The following is a 23,028-nucleotide window of genomic DNA, read 5'->3' as shown; positions in this document are numbered from 1 at the left end:
TAAATAAAATATCCAAGCGCTTAAGGGGGTTCTAAAGCCATGCTAAAGCATAGACCCAAATTTCTAAGGGTAACCGTACAACTAATATAGATTCGGTAAGGAAGAAATTTTCCGATATAAAAGATTGTTTTATTCACTAGAACATGTGAACCTTATAATTTTGTTACGATTAAAGGGATTTAAGTAAATAACAGAAAATATAAGGTCTCCGTCATGTTCAAACTGCTGCGTACAGATGGCGCTCAAGTGGTAGTTTTGTTAATACCGGTGCATTTTCTTTCTTTTATGACTAGTATGGAAGATTTCGTGGTGAAACAAAGATCACATGTTCTTCCCGCAAGCATCTTAAATACTATGTGAAAAAATGAAAACATTTCGTACCTTCAGAGAGTAGTGCCTATCATTAAAACTTTTGAAGTGGCGTTTCGTCGCAATATACTCCGTGGTGCAGATTTAGCATACACTGTTGCCAATATTTCATTCCGTGTTGTCTAACGATATGATCAATACAAGTTCTTGAAAGAGTGAAAATCAAACCAAGCTACCAGAGGATATCGAATCCCGTACAGATACGAGAACAAGGGAACAAATATTCCACGGAGGATGTTAAAAAGCTGAACAAGCTCGAAGGTAAGTCTTAATATTTAATTGCTTGTTGCTTAATATTATGGTAACAGTAGTATAAGCCGGAGACGGATTTCTTAAAATTTACAGGAGAAAAGACGAGAAAGTACTTACGGAATTGCGTTCTTGAGGACTTTCTGAAGCCGGGGAAATTGTTTTTTTAGAATCGTGCAACGTATTTTGCCTGTGAATAAGGTATTTTTCGTCAATCATGCATCTCCGTTGTACGATAGCTCGTGCCGCCATTACCGTCGACTACGTGAATCAAATGTTCCGTGCGTTCGGTTATGTAACCCCCTCACAGTGTAGCAACCACGCGGAAGTTTGACAAGATGACGTGTGAGCGTTTTTTTTTCCAATGTAAGGTAAGACTCTAGTTTACGTCCTTTTCCTAAGGAATACGTGTCATATATCGTTGGAAAGCTTATTTTATAAGGAATTCAACAACGTAAATCCCAAAGCGAGCAAAAATTTCCTCAAGGAGTAAATTGAGAAAAACCGATGTTGTCCGGATATGCGCAAGTGAACGTACTGAGGAATTTTTTAGATGGTGAAGCACATATTTAGGGGTGAAATGACTGCTAATGGAACCTAACCTAACAGGCCTAACCTAACCTCGTAGGCATACCTCGACCCCGTGAATGGATAGTGGGGCTATCGTGAACAGAAAGTGTTAAAAGAAAAAGGTACTTACCCGAAGAGATGCCGGGTGCCGCACCACGATCGCGCACCGCGAACGCAAAGAAGCAATCACCATGCAGATAAGGACGTAAAGTAGAGTCTAGCCTCAATTTTCGCTTAAAAACCTTTTGTGAATAGTTTGTGCGGCATTTATCGGTTCACAAGTTTGGAAACACTGCACATCAGCTGACGATACTGCATATCAGCTGACGATAGACAACGTGAGTCAAAATTTGCCCGCCGAATTAGCAACGACCAATAAATTATTATAATGTTAAAAATAACGCTTTTTTCATGGGAAAAAAAGTGATCCCCAGCTTGAAAAATCTTCCGCTATGCATATGAGGTAAGTAGCAATGATTTTTATTTGAAAACAAACGAGTTTAATGTGTCTCCGGCTTATACTACTGTTACCAATATTATCCATCAAAGGCAAAATGTTTGAAATTTAGGCAAAATGTATAATTTATTTACATGTTGAAGAAATATCTTCTGATGTAATATCGGTGAGAATATCGCTTGACACTGCATGATTTTTTTAACTTTCAAACGAAGTTGATAATTCTTTGTAAATGTAAAATCAGAATAGAATGTTATATTTTACGTTAGTCATAATCCTAATAACTACCGTTTTGAGATCATTACTATAGCATAAAATATACGTAGCTTAATATGGATTATATCTGATGTCATTAAATCAATATTGAATAAAATGCTCTATTTTCATTCCTGTAAGTTAATTTCCAAACCTACGAAACTCGTGCTATTCACATGTACAACATCGGAATGTTTATTACAAATCAGTAGTTTGTTTAAATGTTTTTTACTTTGTCCTTGTACATGGTTGAAACGAGTACTTGCTGACCTATTTTCTACAAGAGTTTGTGGCCGCGGTGGCTCAGTCGGTAACGCCTCTGACTACTGACTCTGACTACCATGCTAAAGCTCCCGGGTTCGATGCCCGGCTGGTTCAAATCTGGGAACTTTTCTAACGATGGAAGCGGCCCCGGCGCCCACCCAGCGTCGAATAACATGGGTACCTGGGGGAAACCCTGGGGGGTAAAGGCGGTCAGGGGCGTGATGCTGATCACTTCACCCCCACTCAGGACCGGATCAAGAAAGTGTGGGGCGTTACCCCCACACCCACTATACGCCTTCATGGCGTGTTGCTATGCACAGGGGAGCACTTTACCTTTACCTTTTTTGTTTGTCTCTTTTTATTTTTGAAGCAGCTCGCAAATATTCATGTGTATTAAGTAGGTCAGGCTAAGTTAGGTTTGATTCGAATAGATGTAATGTGAGATCCCTGACTGTTGCAAGTTTCGGACACAGTTCTGTTATCTTCCTTTACAGAAACACGTCAGAAAACCGGTTTTGTATACTGTATGAAGCTCTTCTGTTTTCTTGTCCTTTTATAATTTAGGACGGCTCATAATGAGAGTGCATTTCGTCCAATAACTTGATGCTGTATATATTTAAAGTGTAAAAGTACACCCTAACAGTTATGAGACTAAAATCTTACCGTCTATCGAATACAAGTCTGTATGTTTACTGAGAATTTCAAAATGAGTACCGGTATAGATAAATGTTCCCATACTTGCAAGTACAAGGGCAATAATTTAATTGTGGATGACACAGAGCTTCATAGAAATCATAATATGTCCTGATTATGCTACGTATATTTGGTTCAATATCAGATTGGATTTCAGTAGCCGTTTGTACTAAATAGTTTACTTCAAATACCAGTGAGTTTGAAGCTTGATTAGTTTTTCTCTCAGACCTATGACTGATTGATTTTGCATGGATGCCTATTATTAACATTCCATGCAGATAAAAGTTTATTGAAGCTTTTTTGCTTCTTGGCTGGTCTAATATAATAATTCAATAAAAATATAGTAGGAACTGAATTTGCATTTCATAATGTATTTCTGTTATTTTACCTCCAACTTCTGCTCCTTGGAACAATGATGATGAATAATGATTTGATAAAATGGATGATTGGAACAAAGATAATGATTAAATACATACATGAAACCATGATTCGAACCTGGAGGAACCTCACTCCATATAGCGTTGCAATCATCACTCTACTATGAAAATATTTCTAACAATTATTTTGCCAATTTCTGTTTTAGGCTCATCATATTTAACATTCATTATAAAGTTAGATCATTGAAGTGAGCTCATATCGTGAACCAAACTGCCCTTTAATAACAGGACAATATCGTTAAGCATTATAGTGCAAATTGGATCCATTATTTTCAAATCCATTTACTCAACATCTCTGTAAGTTCCATTATTAACTCAACTTGTCTAAGGTTGTAACAATGTAATATCAATATTTTTTAAACATGTTTTGTAAGTTCATAGTCTCATATACGATGTTAAAACTATTTTTATTTGTTCCTTTTGCAGATGAGCACTTGAGAAACTAATCGAAGTGTCTTCTACCAATAGTAAAGAGCACTATTGAAATTTGTACAAAAGGACAATAGGTTTGACCGACAATGGCAGTTGCGTACCATGGCAGTTGGTGTATAAGCTTCTACGGAATATACTGTAAATCAACAAAGTGGACTGTTTGAACTTTACATGGAAGAGTACATACATTTTTGCTTGCTAGCGTAGACACTTGATTGAATGGTGATGATTTACTAGAAATCAAGAGTCCAAAATATGCACAAGAAATTATGTTTCAAGCCTTAATAATATCTGATAGCAAGAGGTCATCAATTGTAAATTGTATATTAGGGGAAACAGGAGAATAAAAAACAGTGCCAGGGGTGTGACTTACTTGTCTTGTCTGTCAAGCATTGGTACGCATTCATTGATATTCTTGCAAGTTTAAATTTTTAGAGATATTTTCAAAAATCCTAAGGAAATAAATTTCTTCCTGAATACGATGATGATTTGCAAAAAGCATATCTCTCAGACAGTGGCGGCAATTAGGGGGAGGGGCAGATGGCCCCCACTTTTACCCCAATACTATACAAAACCTGATCTACCAATCGAAATTAAAGTGTCCCTGCCCTCTCCCAGTTTTGGAACCCAATCGCCAACACTGCTCTCAGAGAACGCAATAATGTTTTGCAGGGTACGATAAAGAAAAATAATAAATATGCATTGAAACAACAACGTAAATATGATTTTATATATCCCGAAAATCTAGTTTTAGTAGTCCCTGTAAACAATTATTTTGTAAGCTATTGACCTTTTATTCTAATTGTATTTATTACTGTATTGTATCTTCCCTCGAAATACGTTTTTTAAATCTTTTTTATACACAGAAAGGCTAATTGGGACTGGACCTACAGTTTAAAGTGGGATCCAAACCACTATATACAGTCACCGGCAATAAAAATGGGGCACCTATATTCTGAAATACCTGCATCCCTGCAATGCGTTATGTGTGTTGCCTAACTCAACGGCAGTGACAGAACTTGCCATTACATCACTCATCGCCGTAGATTTAGACAACACACAAGACGCATTGCAGAGAAGGGAGACTTTCAGGATCTAGTTGTCCCATTTTTATTTGACGATCACTGTACACTCACCGTCTATCGAACCTGGGACTCCTGTATTACAAGGTGATTACGTTACCACTTTGCCAAGGGGGAAGCTCAACTTCCCTCGCAATTCATACCAATATGTTACTGAACTCGATGATATATCAGCAGTGTTTGAATAGTTACTCTTTAAAAGTAACTCCGAGTTAATCACTTGGGAAAGTAATTCGCATATAATTACTGTTATTACTGGTCTTTAGAAAGTACTTGACATAGTTATTATTACAGTTAGTTTACTCTAAATTTGTTTCATCTCGTAAGACGTTGTTCGGATCATGAGTTGCAAGCGCGATGTCCTTTTCACCACCGATAACCACTAAATGCTAAGCATTAAGTTTCATGAAATTATAACTTATTTCTTACATTTCATGTACAAACATTGAAGCAATAAAATTCACAGTAAACTTCTGTTACAAAGCAATGACGATTAACATTTCATTTCATTTTGTTGAACAAACCAAATATTTTTTTAGAATTTTTGTTGAACTACGTATACAATTACTGTCCATGAGGATTGTTGGAGATTATGTATGTAGTCTTATATGGTATGTGTTCTAATAAAAATAAACTTGGGATACATCCTGGCTCTTGACGAAAAAAATACAAAATTGTCCTCATGGTCTCGAGATTTTAATAATCATCAATTGATGGATTGATTGATTTGCTTTATTTTACTTCCCATTTGTGTCACTTTTGGCTAGTTTACGATGATAGAGATGAGTGGATATGATGAAATCGATGAATGGACACTCACGAACATCCATGCCCAGGCCAGGATTCGAAACCGGAACCCCTGGAGTCGTTGCGCGATGTGCTAACCACTCCGGCACGGGGGCCGGCTTTAATAATCGTCAATTTACCCATTCTTTGAGGAGAACATTTGGTTCAATTTAATGTTTCTTTACATGCAGTAAAGTAATTACTTACTAGTTAGGTGGAAAAATAACTGAGTTACAGTTACTAATTTCATAACGTAAGTAGTTTACAGTTACTGTTACTTGAAAATGTTACTGATACTTCCAAAGATTCTACATCAGCTGCAGAACTGAAAACCAGAATAGACCAAATCCGTAAAGAACTATGAAACAGGACATTGTGTGGTGACATGTCATGCAAATAAATTAGATGCGCTACAAAACTGTATTTAATATTGAACTATTATAAAAATAATAAATATGTCTTCTAGTGTGTATCCATGATTCTTCTGACATTTTTCTTTCAAAATCGCGATATTAAAACTCAGTAAAAATAAGGGTGCAGAATTACATGTTTATTCACTTGAAGGATAAAAGATTGAGGATCGTTAGAGAGCGCTAATATTTATAAATATTTACAAGATGTTCACTGAAATTCTGCAAATTTATGATGAAAATCTGCTAACGTCACCGATAAAAGATATAAATATGTTCAAGTACTGTCATATAAAGTGAATTTTACAGTCAATGCAGCATTCGCTTCAAACGTAATTGCAAAATGTTTTCAATTATTTAAATTACTCTTCTTATTTTATGCATTTCGTGTTTGAATTAACTAGCTATCTTTGTATGTTCTCTTCTGCTTTCGAAATATTAAAAGAAATACATAATACAATACAAGGGATTTTATATTACTATTACGACTATTAGGGCTACTATCTTGCATTGCTGATAAATTGTTGTATTTTTTTTTCAATAAGAGCATACAACTAAAATCTCATGATAAACAATTACGTTGCTCCACATCTACTTAGATTTTTCAATAAAATCTGCTAACCAACGTGACGTCATATCCCATCAAGGAGTACCCTAATCGACCAACCTGTATGTATCTACCTTGATTACGCGGAGATCTGGCAACATGGCAGGGGGTGCTCGTTGCTATGTGAAGTACGTATGCATTACGTCATCTGGGAGGATCGGGTTTGACGGTGCTCGTTGCTATGTGCAGTAAGTTTGGTGCGGGGTACATTCTAATAACCTTGCATTTAGCTACTAACACGTCGCAAAAATCGGAACAAGCAGGTTATTGATTTTGTCGCATTCGATATATTTTTATTGTATTATTTCTCTTGAAATGAGATTGTTTTGTTCATTCCACCTGTAATCATGCCTAATTGTGCAGTAACAAGCTGTGAGAATTATAACCAAAAAACTAAAGGAAGTGATATAAAATATCATAGATCTCCGGCTGATAATCGTGTAAGTAAACAGTGGATTCGTGCTTGTGATCGAGAACATAATATTAATATTAAAAATACGAGAGTATGCAGTGCCCATTTTTGTAAAGAAGACTATGTGCGAGATCTAAGAGCAGAACTTCTGTGTTTGCCAACAAAAAAAGTACTGAAGCCAACTGCAGTGCCATCACTAAAATTACACCATGTTACTTCAGTGCAAAATAATAGAGAATGTGGTGCAGCAAATTCTCCTGAACCTTCCTCTTCAAAACATGAATCATTTTTAGGATGTGCTGATAAAGACTGTGGAGATGTACGCTACGAAAGGTGTGAAATAAGGAAACGTTCCTTAAATAAGCTAAATACTATGTCGCCGAAAAAAATAAAAATAGACGTAGGTACAGAAACTGCTAGCAATGTTTCGTTGTTGGAAAACACTATTCATCGCTTACAGAAGAACAACACACGTTTACATAAAGAAATTAATAAGTTAAAGATTACGAACAAGCTCTTGCAACTTGCTTTAACCAAAAAAACTAAACAAGTTCAAAATCTTCAACATAACCTAACCGAAAATGTAACAAGAAAACTCACGAATATCTTGGGGAAAGTGTGTAATGAAGAGATTATCACCTTGCAATCTAAACTTGGGCCAAATTACCAATTCAAAGGACATAATTAATTCTTCAGAGAATAGTTTTTCTATTAACTCTGTCCATTTAATTGATAATCATTAATTAGATTTAACTTGATGTTCACTGACATTAGGGTAATAATGTTGATAATTATATTTCTCCCTTGTACATGTGACATCTAGAACAGGTTAAGATAACATTATATATCTGAAGCATAAATGAAAATATAGCAAATAAGTTACAAGAAATCACAATGAAGGACTGTACAAGGGTATGAATCGTTAAATAGTAAAATTTCATTTTTGGACTTTGTCTTGGATTTTCCTATTACATTTCCAAATACATTTTAGTCGTCTATAACCAGGAAAAACTATTCTATATGCCGAGCTCGTGGCACAAGTATATAGTTCGTAAACTACACCACAAAGAGCTTACTGTTTTAAAGAAAATTTTCCACGAAAGGAGAGTATGACATCCATTGTTTACACTGAGTAGAAAGGTACAAAATCATCCACATTATATTTGTGAAATATTAAATTGAACGAAGTAGTAAAACTTCATTAATGGGCATTATATTTATTTCATACAATGCTCAATATCGTGTACATAATGTTATAAAACCGGAACATACATTTTATTGAAGATGTATAATTTCCTTTACTGTCGTTATAAGGCAATTACGTGACATTTTACTATCTTGTCTTCGCGATTAGCCCAAAGTGGCAGACAAGCGGAGTGAAACAAATAAACAAAATAAATCTATGAAACGATCATTTCGTTTTTAACTCTTTCATTCATGCAATTCTTCTTTAGCATGTTAACATTATAGTATACTATGATTATAGAATGAAGACATGGTAAATGAGAACATGCGCAACTATCTTTGTAACACATCGATCAGAAAGTTTGAAAAGTATGGATTTTCACAATACGTTTGCGAGTTTTCAATTATGTTACTACTAGTGCCTCCCCGATGGCGCAATGGTAGCGTCGTTGCCTTGTAATCAAGGAATCCCGGGTTCAATACCCGGTGGAGGGACATAGTAGTTCGGATCCCACTTTAAACTGTAGATCCAGTCCCGATCAGCCATTCTGTGCATAAAGTGGACTTGTTGAAACACCAACTCAATCAATCAGTCATGTTACTAATCATTAAAGGAATGCCTCAATACCATCCCGAAGTTTCGATAATTAATAATTCCCCCTCCTCAAAGTAATAAAACACTTTCCTTCTCTGAACCTTGCATAGAAATTATAGCGGCCGTTTGCTTCGGCCAAGCCCCGAACGAACATAACCGAAGGGGCACCGAGCATAACCGATCCTCCCATAAGACGTCACGCGCTCGTGCATGATCGGCAATTTTCGGATGGCGCTACCTTATAGTATATTAAGTTACCTTGGCAACATGGCCCTCGGTTGCCATGGCAAACTGTGCTGCCATCTGTTAGCGAAAAATTACCACAAAATTGCCTTTAGTACGGCCTTAATTCGAGAAGAAAACAACCCCCAGTGGAGACACGTAGTGGTTCTGAATTCTGATCGCACTTTAAATTGTGTCTCTAGTACCGATTAGACTGTCTGAATAGGAAGCGGACTTAAAACAAATACAAAGTCAAGAATTTTGAAGATTGAACCTGGATTACTTTGAACTTACTGAATTAAAAATTACACTGGTAATAGGAACATGCGGGAATAAGTAGATTCTGCCGATCAGGATTTATTACAATGCAACCTCATGCTGCTTGTAATCGTCTTGAGCATTAATACACATCATGTAGAGGTTGTCAAGAGGAACAACTTTTCTAAGCAACACTTTACTTGTTGGTGCTTCGATTGCACTCTAGGAGCCGTTACATTTTCTATCCTGTATGAATGCAACCCCTTGGAGCAGGTTCATGGTTTACACTGCCTATTACTTTTGCGTCGGATAATATTATAAAAGCCATGGTACGTTATGAAAAACATATGCTTCAAATTATAATTGTCACAATACACACACATGTGTTGTGCGTTTCCATTAAAGAAATAATTCGTAATATTTGTAGAGATATTCACACTCCAAGTGAATACTACAAGTCTTGTCCTTCCGACAGAAATAATAGATGTGAGAGCGGCAACTGTGAATCTGTGTCATGCAAAGTGATATTTTTTTGAGGTCTCGCAGCAAAATAAAAAAGTTGTTCGCCTTAATGTCCTTTACACACTGTGCAGTTTATCATTGATATACTTCGACACCCTATCTACACCCAACAAGCGTACGTATACAGTGTGTACAGCTTAAAAGTATAATAAAAGAAAAATTAATAACTTTTAAGTAAATATGGCTTGAATATGGGTTTGACATCTGTCGTGCTACTAATGGTGCACATCAGTGGCGTATGCTCTGGGATATCTCACTATGTCACGTACTCCTAGGCTATGAATAGAAATAAGTTAACTAACTACTAAGAAATCAGGTTTCCAACTCATAGGAAATCTGGTTACCATCTCATAAGAAATCAGGTGGCCAACTCAGAAGAAATCAGGTTGCCAACTCGTAAGAAATCAGATTGCCAACTCGTAAGAAATCAGATTGCCAACTCGTAAGAAATCAGGTTGGCAACTCATAAGGAATCAGGTTGCCAACTCAGAAGAAATCAGGTTGCCAACTCAGAAGAAATCAGATTGCCAACTCATAAGAAATCAGAGTTGCCAACTCATAAGAAATCAGGTTGCCAACTCATAAGAAATCAGATTACGAACTCCAGAATCACCATCCTCATTTCACTGATATGAATAATTTTACTTATAATTTATGGTCAATTTTTCCTGTATTTTATTATCGACGCTTCAGGCTTCGCACATAGCCTAGCTAGCTTAGAATATACGCTCCTGATGCACATACCGAGTTGTATTACGTATGTAAAACAACTTTTGAGTTTTTCACTAGATAGAAGAAAACTGTACGGAAACATCTTAATAAACTTAAAAGCAAGATAGATTGATTCAAATCAGGTTGATTTAAATCGCGGTTTACATCAAGATTTAAATCTCTTTAAAGATATAATTTATAGAATACTGTGCATAAGGATTTTGTAAACATCAGAATCACTTTCGGTGAAAGTACATTAATCTCGTAATCATTTAATGATATTTATTATGCTCTAAGCAAGCAAAATTTAGGAAACAAAATACGTATATGTAGTTACTGATGGGGAGAAGCTCATACGAAAGGAAATGTAATATGTTTACTGTAAACACACTTAAATTTCTCTTGATTTAAAATTCAATAATTATTGTGGACAAAAATAATAATCATTTTGTGTAGAATAATATACAGAATACTAATCATGTTAAACTGTAAATAAACAAGGCAGCTGATATTTTGCAAACTATCATTAAAAAATCACCTAAATTCAGCTAAAAAAAACTGCAAAAAATATTTTAAATTACAATTATATAGTACATCCAGAATGTCTTATTTTCTCTGGAAGAAAAGTTACTGAAATTATTATAGTTTCATTATCACATCCAACAAACATTTCCATAGTAGGTTCATATATACAGTATCAGAAACAGAAAAATCTATATTTATATGCAATTTTATTTGCTTTTATTTGCTTTAATCAAACTATTCAAACATTTTACAGGGCTGTTTACAACAAAAAGCCTTTCTATAAAAAAACGTATCTATATGTATGATGTCAAAAACCATACAAGGAATTTTTAGCGTGCTTTTTAATAAAAGAAATAGGTTAAATAAAAAAAAATCTGATTTAAATCAAAAACCATCAAAAATGATTTTTTTGAATAAAAATCATGATTTTTATCCAACTTGCTTAAAAGTTATAATTTTTATATTTTATTATACTTTAAAATCAGGCAGACCTCCCGGATAGCGCAGTGGTAGCGTCGTCGCCTTGTAATCAAGGGGTCCCGGGTTCGACACCCGGTGGAGGCACATAGTGGTTCGGATCCCACTTTAAACTGTAGGTCCAGTCCCGAATAGCCTTACTTTACATAAAGTGGACTTAAAACACCAAATCAATCAATCAATTTAAAATCGGACAGTGATCCAGTGGTCCAGTGAGGTCCAGTCGACAGCTGACTCGGTGAACGAGTGCGTTCTCTCCACGTAAGTTTCCGGTTTCGAATCCCGATCTGGACATGGATGTATTTTGCCACGAGGGATGATCCCGGGGTAGGTGATCTCAGGTGGAAACTTTTCACACCATTGCCCTTCATAATGAAACAGCTCTGGGGTACATCCAGTCTCTATAATTGGATACCTGGGAGCAATCCTGAGGGTAAGAGCGACCGAAGCGTTGTGTTAATCACATCACTTTCATAGTGAAGCCCTTACCCGTAAGTGTCTTCATGGTATGTTGTAATATGCAGGTATGGCGTTACCTGCATGCCTTTATGTAGAAAGCAATACCAAAACAAGAGAAAAATATTGTATCTATATGTTTCTTATTTTGCGTAGCTTTTCTGCCCTTTTAGGCTAATCGCGACGATAAGAATTAATGATGAGTTGATGTGCGGATGAAATTTATGAAGAAACAAGCACAGTAGAATGCCCCCACCAAGGCCCGAACGTGGGACCATTGGTTGATCCAGGTTTATTTTTTTCTGAGGGGACAGCATATGTTGTAATCATTTTGTGTGCATATATTCTTTGTACTTTATCTCTTTCCTTTGTTTTTTTACATTCTAAATGATTTCCGATGTAGGCAATTTCGGTGGGCTGTAGAATGAGCTAATTCTACTTGCCTGTGTTTGATTGTAATAGGAACAACCTTACATGTCTTACATAATCTAGACAATTGATAAATCTCAACTATTCTCCATCTACTGTAAGAATGAAATTGATCTCACCAATACCAGACGACTTCTGATAAATAGTTCCTCTCCTAGGTGTTAGTTCTTGCGTTATTTTGCCCATGAATATATTGGTAGCAGAGTAAAATTCTCCACAACTTCAATGCAGCAGCTACATTGAGTGGTTTGGCCTTATCATTATATTCATACGCGGAAGAATCATGCACAACGGTCATTGCAATAACCAATAGGATCTCTGACAAGCCACGTGTTATTGTTTACACTGACTTCGTTCTTAGAGCGGACAGATAATACATCACTCGAAGATCATATGTGACCGAGGCCACCTTTAGGTACCTGAGAACTGCACTGGCGACTCGAGCTTCACCACGGCGATGTCATTGAAGAAGTAGGTGCCGTCGAAGTCAGGATGGACGATTCCTTGGCTGGAATGGGCGTCCACTCTTTCGGGATCCCCATCGTCGTCGGGATTCAGGGCACCGAAGTAAATGATGAATTCTTGAACACCTCTTTGAGAAAAATGATACGAGTGTTTCATATATTAAATAGTCTGTAACGCTAAGGTTTAATATATCGTAAGATTATGTTAAGTTGAGTTGGTGTTTTAAGTCCACTTTATGCACAGTAAGGCTAATCGGGACTGGACCTACAATTTAAAGTGTGATCCGAATCACTGTGTGCCTCCACCGGGTATCGAACCCGGAACTCCTTGATTACAAGGCAACGACGCTACCACTGCGCCATCGGGGAGGCCTTATCTTAAGATTATGGCAGATGTAAAGTGGAAAAATAATCTGATCAGATATTTTTTTAGCTACTGAGAAAACTATTTATTTATGAAAACTTCACATTACAGGCAAAAGCCCATTTATAGTGTTGTACATGTTATGATAATTGACACATAAACATATAATTGTAGGGCTCGGTTGTATAACATGGTAAGTTACATTTTGCTCATTTCCGAGTTAATTAAGAAATTAGAAGCTATACTACCGTAGATAAATTGTTTTCGTGTTGTGTTTACCAATTTCTGAAGGCTTCACTGAGTCAATGCAAATTGTATGACATGACAATTTCATTCGAAAATTGTTACTTTGTAACTCAAAAATGACCAAAATATCACCATGTTTTACATCCGAGCACTTCAACTGATACATGACTCTCTGATTACATGATTATATGTACATACATGTACATACATGCACTATGATTATAAAGGTATATAATGATGTATCATAAATAATGTGATACATAATGTATCATAATAAACTAATAATACTTTAATTTCAGAACCCTATCTAAACTGAAAGCTTACTAGGAAGATGGTTGAGTATTCTGCTATGCGATTGGATAACGAACGCCCTGTCATCAAACTGTCACGAAAAGTGTCTAGGTGTAAGAGGTGACACTTTCTTAAGACAGTTTGATCCAATTCTTTGGATATCGTTTCTAAAGGTAAAGCTAAAGTGTTTCAAATAATACAAGTGAGTATTTATTTCTCTGACTGCACTTCAATCCATTAAATGATGCTTTATTGATGCATTTACCTGAATCTTTCTCAGTAATGTACTTAAACATTTAGTCTGAGCAATCTTTTGTTTCAGCTGATGCATTTAATTTAGTGCGTGCAGAAGACCCACCTTTCTACGTAAGAAAACAATAGAAATGCTGACCAAGGCAGTGTTTATTGTAAAATAACACAATATAAAATATAAGGTTTCCACCCTCTAACAGAGTCTTCTTCAGACAAAGATTTTAGTTTGAATCTTTGTCTGAAGAAGACCATGTTAGAGGGTGGAAACGTTGCGATTATAGTGTCTACGTATTTGCAATAAATACTGTTTTGGTCATCAAATTTAGTGGGGTTTCTCAACACGATGCAAGGCTTACTTCCTTTCTACATGACGGAAACTCATCTTTCTTCATTTTAATTTGGCAGAGGAGCCACATTTTATATTCTTAGAATTTACAGATATTTGGAGACAAAAGCATGTTTAATTACCAAACTTTTCCGTCTGATGATGGGTGGTGGGAGAGGGGCTGTACTTACGCGACCGTACCTTGTGCTCTCTGGTATTGTAATATAATGTTCAGAATAAGGAACCCTTTCAGTGTCACGTCTCGTCTGCATAGTGTGGCAGTGTAAGATTAACAACGTTACACATGCGGTTATTGCAGAACACTTAGCCTGATGTGGGTTAATTAGTAAACATTATGGGTTTGTCACAGCTACGTATCAGTTGAAAATTGATTTTATTCATTCATTCCTATATTTGGAGCCTAACAGCTTTTATGCCGTTTTTTGTTCATAACAATATAAAATTGATTTTAACAAGTTTGGTGGTGTCGCAGATATTTATATTTTCCCTTAAAATGTCATTCTTTCTCATGCATTTTGGTAGTTGCAGCCCATAAGCGTCGAGAGAAGAGGTCAAATCGGTCCCTCCCATCCCGAAAATTTGCATCGTTCATTTCAAGTTTAATAACAGAAATAAAGTTCAGTTACTTACGAGTCGAACAGAATAACACAGGTAACAACTGCGTGTGTCAAAAAATTCAGTCTAAAATATCTGAACAAGATTATGTTTTCATATTCTACCATTTAATCCAAAAAATATATGGTTCCACAGTTTTTCAAAATTCCAAAAATTAGTGTTTTATTTGAGAGGTCACAGAACATAAATTATAAGAGTAAATCTTCCGTCTAACTTTTAAGGCTCTTTGTTGAACCATGTGTGTACACGTTAATAATAAAATTGAATAACTGTCAATCTCAGTCCACCAACTGCATGAAATGACAAACACTAAAATAATAGTTGTGCTAAATATTCACTCATCTGTTAGATTGAGTAGAAAAGTCTCCCAGAGGATATAAAAAAAAATGGAATAAAATTGGTTTATTTTTATTCGTCTTATTATTATTTATTTATTTATTTGTAAATTCTATTATTTCTAGTATTGAAGTTTGTAGAACCTGGCCCGTCCCTATAAAACTTCCTACAGTGACGTAAATCACTATTCGCTAGGCCCTTGTCAAACGAATTGATCATTACTTTATATTTTATAAGTTAGAATTCTTCATGGAAATGGCAAAGTTTTTTTGTACACGAGTTCGCACTGTAAACATATGTATAAAAGTGGAAAGAACCTTTATTTAAAAACTTCTGATACATCTTGTAATCCTGTGGTGATAGAGAGTTTTGATAGCAATTTTTCATTCTTACTTACTCTCTTATATATCACCAATATCAGTTCCTGAGGAATGAAGAAAGTTAGTTATCGTTTCAACAATGTAATCAGCAACACGAGATAAAGCAAGTTTCTATCTGCAGCACAAAAGTAACTGTGAGAGGAAAGATAGGCACAGACCTCGTGGCGCAACGGTAGCGCGTCTGACTCCAGATCAGAAGGTTGCGTGTTCAAATCACGTCGGGGTCATGTCCACGAGAACTTTTTCACTTACGTTTCAGAGGAATTGTGTGTCTTGCGAGATAGGAAATCAGTTTTTCTGTATTTTGTGTATGTTTCTCTCTCTCTCATTCGCTCACTCACTCACTCACTCACTCACTCACTCACTCACACTCTCTCTCTCTCTCTCTCTCTCTCTCTCTCTCTCTCTCTCTCTCTCTCTCTCTCTCTCTCTCTCTCTCTCACACACACACACACACACACACACACACACACACACAAAGAGAGAGATGTGTGTCTGTGAATCACGGAAAGAATTCAGAAAAGGTTTCTAAGGTATGTGTTTTACAAAAGATCCCCACGACAAAGTAACGTGAATTATAATAATCTGCTTGACATATTTGGGTTTAAGGGTCTTAGTAATAGGAGGAAAATATTAGAACATGTGTGCTTGTATAAAACAATTAATGGTGTCTTAGACGACAGCTCCTTTCTCGGCCAAATACAATTTAATGCAAGAAAAATAATCTGTGCAATAGAAAAATTCTGACTTCCAAGATTTCAAAAATTCATTAATACGTATAAAATCTCACCAATGAATAGAAGGTGTCAGTTACAATATCCTTGTTGCAAACCACCCATGTGTAGATTTTTCACTTCCATTTGACAGATATAAAAGAATAATAAACTCAGTACTAGTACTAGAGAAAACGAAACTCTGATGGAATTTTATAATTTAATATAAATGTTACCATTTACATTGCGCAATACTTATGAATTTCTTATAAACTTCTTGCCTAAATGTATGTAGATGTGCTGTGCGTGTTTGAATATGTGTTTGTGTATTCCCACGTAATTTGTGCCCTATTAACTAAACGCAGTCTACGCCTCCGTAATTGGAGGTGTATTTCCCTGTAGAAGTGCAAAGAATAAATAAATAAATACCGCTTACCCGTCCACGCAGTGACCAGCTGTAAGGAACCACTCTTCGTTGAGAAGGCTCCCTCCGCAAAGAGCCCAGTAGCCGGTGCCTAGGTTGTGCCACAGGCGACCCATGAAGGGGAACTGGCCACGGGAGGCAAGCTGCCCTCCTGCTATCCTATCTCCGATCCAGACATTCGGCTTTGGAGGTCCTTTCACTGTAAAGAGTAGTGTTCTGTGTTACTTGAAATCATCACGGCTACCACAACAAAACTACAACAGATTCAAACCAAATATTTCACTTTTGAGATTGTTTCAATGCAAATAGCAATTCCCTTATATTACTACCCGTTTCGCTTAATGGATTATTATCACTGGGACCCGGGATATTACGTTTTAATATATATATTTTTTATTTGGCAATGGATCGAATACTGGGTGAGACATTGGCGATTCCTCCATGTAGGAAGTGAGGAACTTCCTAGGAAGTGAGGAACTTCCTACAGTTTCATTTACACATATTTCCAGTTTTCTACCTTTTTAAGAGTTTAATGAGCGTTATAAGATTTTGAGCGCAATCAAGGTTCGCTACTCGACTGTCAAGAGTCAATGTGCTCGCTATCACGTGGTCGTTCCAGATCAGGGTTTTGGAGCGGAGCGGATCAACGCTCCGGCTGTTGCCCACGCTCCGGAGCAGCGAGGAGCGAGATTCTAAGAAATGGTTCACTCCGCTCCGAAGCGGAGCGATGTCTTAGCCCGCTCCGCTCCGGAGCGGAGCAGCGGGAATCGGAGAATTTCTCGCTCCGCTCTGGAACGAGGAGCGAAATTTTAGAAAATGATTCACTCCGCTCCGGAGCGGAGCGCTAACTTGATACGCTCCGCTCCGAATCGGAGCAGAGGAAGTTGAAAAATTTCTCGCTCCGCTCCGGAGCGAGGAGCGAAATTCTAGGGAACGGTTCACTCCGCTCCGGAGCGGAGCGATACCTTGTGACACTCCGCTCCGGAGCGAGGAGCGATATTCAAAGAATTTGCCCACTCCGCTCCGGAGCGCTCCGAGGTTGGATAATACGAGTGTATACAGAAAACTAACGATCAAAGGTTCCGAGTACATTAGTAATTTTGTTTGTGGAATTTGTACGGCATTTGAACATCGCCCGTTATTGTTGTTATAAAATTGATTATTACTAAAGCTAACGCCACGGAAACAGTCCAGACAAGATTACGTCACTCACCTACAGTGTTGCCAATAAGTAAGGAATAATCCTTACACAATACACCAGGGAAGGCACAATCAACCGCATACGTACAACGCGCAATGTGTCAACTGTGGAGCGTACAAGAAGTGTGGCAAACCTGGAGGGCCAGGGGGTGTGGAGGAGGCAAGGGGAAGCTTCGATCTTCACTGGACTGTTTTCGTGAAGAGAGCGATATTATTATTATTATTACTATTTTCAGTATCACTTTTACTACTCTACTACTACTTCTGGGGACAATATATTTCAATAGGAGGTGTGCCACCTGTGATTTCATAAGTTGAGAGATTGGAACCACTCTCTCATTTCCTGCCACCAGGGATTGCGACTGAAACCCATTTCGGTTCAACTTCTGGTTCGGGCTAAGCACTTCGGCATATCAGTCCATATCAGGCATTACAGTCCACGCCGCGGGAGAAGTGAGTTATTCCGGATTATTGGTTCGAGTAATACTAGCGAAACTACTGGAGAGAATCCATTCGACCTTCTGTTCTAAAGGCCAAGAGCGCTCAGAGGAAGGCAATGCAAAGTGTACGGAGGAAGATAAAAGGCAGACAGGTGTTCATGCAAAACACTGGCTGGTGCACGATTGCCATATCTAACTTTCTTTTACGCTGGTTATGTATGATACTTTGAACGTAGCGAAAGGGAAAAGTTTAAAGTAATTGGAAATTCAGGTTGCTAATATTAATTTTTCGATTTTTGAATGTATGAAGTTGAAAATCGGAATCATGCTTATTAATGTTACCGTAAACACGGCCAATCAGGAAACGTTTTAATTTGAAATACTGAGTTTTCATATCTGACTTTTTACCCTGACACTAGAAAGTTGAAAACCGGCTTAACCAAAAATGTAAGTTGCCACATTTGGTTTAATTTTATGAAGGTATAAAGTCGAAAATCGGAATGCTGTTTGTATACAGCCGAACAGGGGAATTTAAATAGTATAGATTATTTTTCCCAATTTTAAAGGCAGGAAGTTGAAATAGGTATTTAATGGTTACATACGTATACTACTGCAAAAATTACCAAATGTCTGGTTGCCATATGTAACATTTCAAGTTTGCAAGCAGTAACCTGGAAATAGGCATGGTGGTTATAAGAAAATTGCAAAAATTTGGAAGAACGACGAATGGAATGTTGCTATATTTTACTTTCTGAGTCTACTTGATTTGATTTGAGTTAGTTTATTTTACTTCGCGTTTTGTGCCTCTTGGCTAATTTGCGAAGATGGGGATGAGTGATGAAATGATGAAATTGATGAATGGACATTCACAAACACCCTTGGCGTCGCAGCGCGGTGTGCTAACCACTCGGCCACAGGGTCGGGCGCTTTCTGAGTCTAGAAAGCCAGAAAACGTATACGTATAAAATTAATATTTTTTGTATTAAGTACGTTGTACACAGCAAACCGAAAGGAAGTTGTCAGTAATGAACAATGTGTAGTCAGCAGATAAGTCGAAACAAGATGTATAAACCTTAATAACCGTGATAAACACAAAATGTAATATTATCCACTTGGATAGGGGCATGTCCTAAATTTTATGGTTTCACTTTGGAAAACAGGGCTGCGAGCAATACGTGCCTTCCTCACTGATGGCATTTGATTTGATTTTTGTTACTTAGCTTTGAATTTTTGGTTAATCGCGACGATGATAATGAGAGAATTGATAAATGTGTACTGAAAAAAAAAAGTTGCGCGCTGTACCCCGATAACATAGTGGTGACAACGTCGCCTTGTAATGAAGGGGCACTGGGATCGATACCCGGTGGAGGGACATAGTGGCTCGAATCCCACTTTAGGTAGGATTTAAACTGTAGGTCTATTCTCGATAGCGTATTGTTGAGTCTTAGGGAGAATTCACACCGAAGAAACACGCGGCACACAACATGCAACACGAAACACGTGTCGCTTGGAAGCCAACACTCAGTAATCAATGCAAACTCTCGAACCGAAGAGACACGACAAGATGCACGTATCGCGTCTCACTTACGTGCTTCTCGGACTGTGCCGTTTCCTCAATACCGTGCATCGTGTTGCTTCAGTTTGTTGTTCGCGCATGCGCAGCGAATGCTTCATTCCAACGAGCTGTATTTAGACTCTAGAAGAGAGCCCACCCGGCATTATGTTTGATCCTCTAATTTGTTGATATAATAAAGTATTGATATGTACAATGTTTTAAGATTTAAACACACCGTTCATTTCGCTTTATCAAGTTTTTTGATGCAGTTATCTATCGGCTGTAATTTGCCTTCAACACCGTGAAAAGAGGCCGTGTTTTGGCCATTTACCTGACTGCTTTTATTTGAAAAAGTCAGCTTATGGAGGCACTTTAGTCCAAACTATATTAGTCAACATAGTGCATTGTTTTTCAACCACGGGCCACGACCCTATACCGTGCCCTCGTATCAACTATACTGAGCTGTGAAATGTTCTGCTGAAACTGGTTGACAACTATCATAGTAGTATAAAATATGATATTATAAACTCGATAAATGAAGAGCCCCCCTCTGGCAGATTTGGCTACACTTAAAACTAGCTCAACATGCCCATATGAGCTTATTGCTCAAGTGTGGAACCCTGTCTAATCCAAGATTTTTGTAAAAATGCCCTCGGGAATTTCCTGTGAAATGAAGAGCACCCTCAGATTGATTTGCACACACTTACAAAAGATGCATCAGCCAGATTGTTGTCCATAAGCTTGTTAAAAATATGCCCCTTTTGATATTGTTTTTGATACGCTTCAAATTAAGCCAAAATCCTCATAAAACCCACACCCACCCACACCCACACATACACACACACACACACACATATTTACTTCCGGTTTAAGTTCAATTGGATACCAGGTTCAATTTGTTTATCTAATATTAAAACAATGTAATATGCAGAAATCTTCTAGAATTGCTCTGTGACTCTCTCATTTCTTACATCATAAACATATGATTTTTCACCTATGAGAATAACACTACATATGGTGTCATCAGGGAGTGTATCGTGGAATTCACAGATAATTTTAATGTTTGTCCTGTCATTAACCACAACTTGTTTCCTTTTTGAAGTATTGATGACAAACATGGGTCTCTGTGCTTTGAATTCATCTGGTGTGTAATACATGTCAGTATTGCCAGTAGTGACCCTTTTGTATGCTGTAAATGCCTCATATAATTTAAGGAAATCATCCTTGGACATGTCTAAATTATAATTTTCTCTGGGGAACACCTCATTTCTGCCATTTTTAAGATATATGTTCTTGATGTTGCAGCTATCAAATTTACTTGAATTTTTTTCCTGATTATTGTGTCTTCCAGTCTGAAACAGTACCACCACAAAATCTGGCATGTCATATTGTATACTGGAGAATGAATTTGTAGCATCAAACTCATAATAGGTACCAGTGGCAGGCTTCTGTACACATTGATATGTATAAAATTGTAAAGGAATCTGTGGATTTTTTAGAATATCAGCTTTGTATTTAAGAGCATAACTGGCTTCATATTCAACAACTGGCATTCTTAGCTCCATAGTTTGAATAATGCATTTGCCCTCATCAGGTAGGCTATTAGGCAGAGCTTCCCCGGTAGAGTTTAATGTACTGTACCTCATCAAAGCATTATTATCATTGGCAGCTCTTCTAAATGTGATTCTTAAACCACCCTTCCACATAATATCTTTGTAATCTGAAAAGAATCCTGGCAACAGGCGCATGGGGAACAGCACTGTGTGGCTTTTGGATAATATTTTATAACCAGCTTCAAATCCACCTATTTTGTAGTAAGAAGCCTCGGTTTTGGATAATTTTAGTGTGGCCAAAGCTGTGGAGGTAATGCCGGGGTAATCCACTCTGTTTATAACAACACCATGTTTTCTGATCTCAATTTCAGAGAACAGATGTGGCACAAAATTGTCTACCAATCTTATATTTGAATTTGCCGGATAATCTGTACCATCGAGCTTTACAACATCAAATTTGATGTATAGATCTGCTCTGTGGGGGTGTATAAAGCCATCCCCTACATCAAGATCAACCTCAATCTCTGTGTTGGGTTGATTTAAATTTGCAAAGGTCCTCCTGTTTGGGGGGAATGATTGTAGCTCATAACTCTCAATATTTTCCATTTTTTTTGTAGGTATTTTTATTTAAATATTAATCTCTATGATTGCAGTTGTTGTGGCTCCAGCAAAATCAACTAATTCTTCTTTTTCAATAGTGACCATCAATTCAATATAATCTATTCTGTTATGGCACACAGGAAAATATAATGTTGGTGATGGAGTGTAGATGATTGGCTCCATAAATTCAGAATTAGGTTTGAATGTTGCAATGGTGCCAGTTTGTTTGTGAGTGCCTATACCATTTGATTTGGTGATCATACCCTCGGCCACATTACAGTGAATATTCAGAGTCTCTATGGCTAAGAATTTAGGTATATTAACAGCAGTGTGTTTGATGGCTGGTTCAAGTTTTGTGTTGTTCTCAAAGGCTAACAGCTCTCCTAAAGTACCCAGATCCACTGTCTCTGTAGCAGATACAATCTCTACTGTGTGAGTGACAGAATTTTGAGTTAATACTATACCTCTGGGTAATTGAGCATTTAAAGTGGACAGATTATATTGCCCTGGAGTGATGAAAATTTTTTGATCCCCAACTGCAATTTTGTTGTTGTGGTGTGTAATATTAGGGATCAAGTACATGCCATAAAATGCTCTGAGAGCTATTGTTTTGGGATACACTATGTCATCATGTAATTTGAGTTTCAATATTGAATTTTGACTGGTGAGATGGAATACCCCCATGATGTTTTAAATACCACAGGGCTTTTTGAAAATTTTCAATTGATGGTTTATTTATTTGAGCTTATATCTAAGAACAGATAAACACAAATGTCCACAATTAACATCTTTGAAATTTTGAACACGGGCATTATTGTAATAAAGATTAGCTGATTTTAGATATTT

At 37.1% G+C, this 23,028-nt stretch overlaps 1 protein-coding gene and 1 non-coding gene across 2 annotated transcripts in view; one reads left to right on the top strand and one right to left on the bottom strand.

Annotated features, from left to right (window-relative positions):
* The window catches only part of LOC145999513 (chymotrypsin-1-like), a 56,393-nt gene that overhangs the window by 5,926 nt on the left and 27,439 nt on the right, over positions 1-23,028 (bottom strand). The window contains exons 3-4 of the mRNA XM_083136475.1: positions 16,847-17,033; positions 12,823-12,995 (exon numbers count right to left, since the gene is read on the bottom strand). Of these exons, the coding sequence (XP_082992601.1) occupies positions 12,823-12,995; positions 16,847-17,033 (360 nt within the window). The remainder of the gene's footprint in view (positions 1-12,822; positions 12,996-16,846; positions 17,034-23,028) is intronic.
* Positions 15,853-15,924, top strand: TRNAW-CCA (transfer RNA tryptophan (anticodon CCA)). The gene has a single exon. It is a non-coding gene; the product is annotated as a tRNA-Trp (tRNA).

The sequence above is a fragment of the Lepisma saccharinum genome, chromosome 15 (genome assembly GCF_977018435.1).
Source record: "Lepisma saccharinum chromosome 15, izLepSacc3.1, whole genome shotgun sequence".
In the NCBI taxonomy this organism is placed as follows: domain Eukaryota; kingdom Metazoa; phylum Arthropoda; class Insecta; order Zygentoma; family Lepismatidae; genus Lepisma; species Lepisma saccharinum.
The sequence above is the reverse complement of the archived record's forward strand: the minus strand, read 5'-3'. Positions and strand labels throughout refer to the sequence as shown.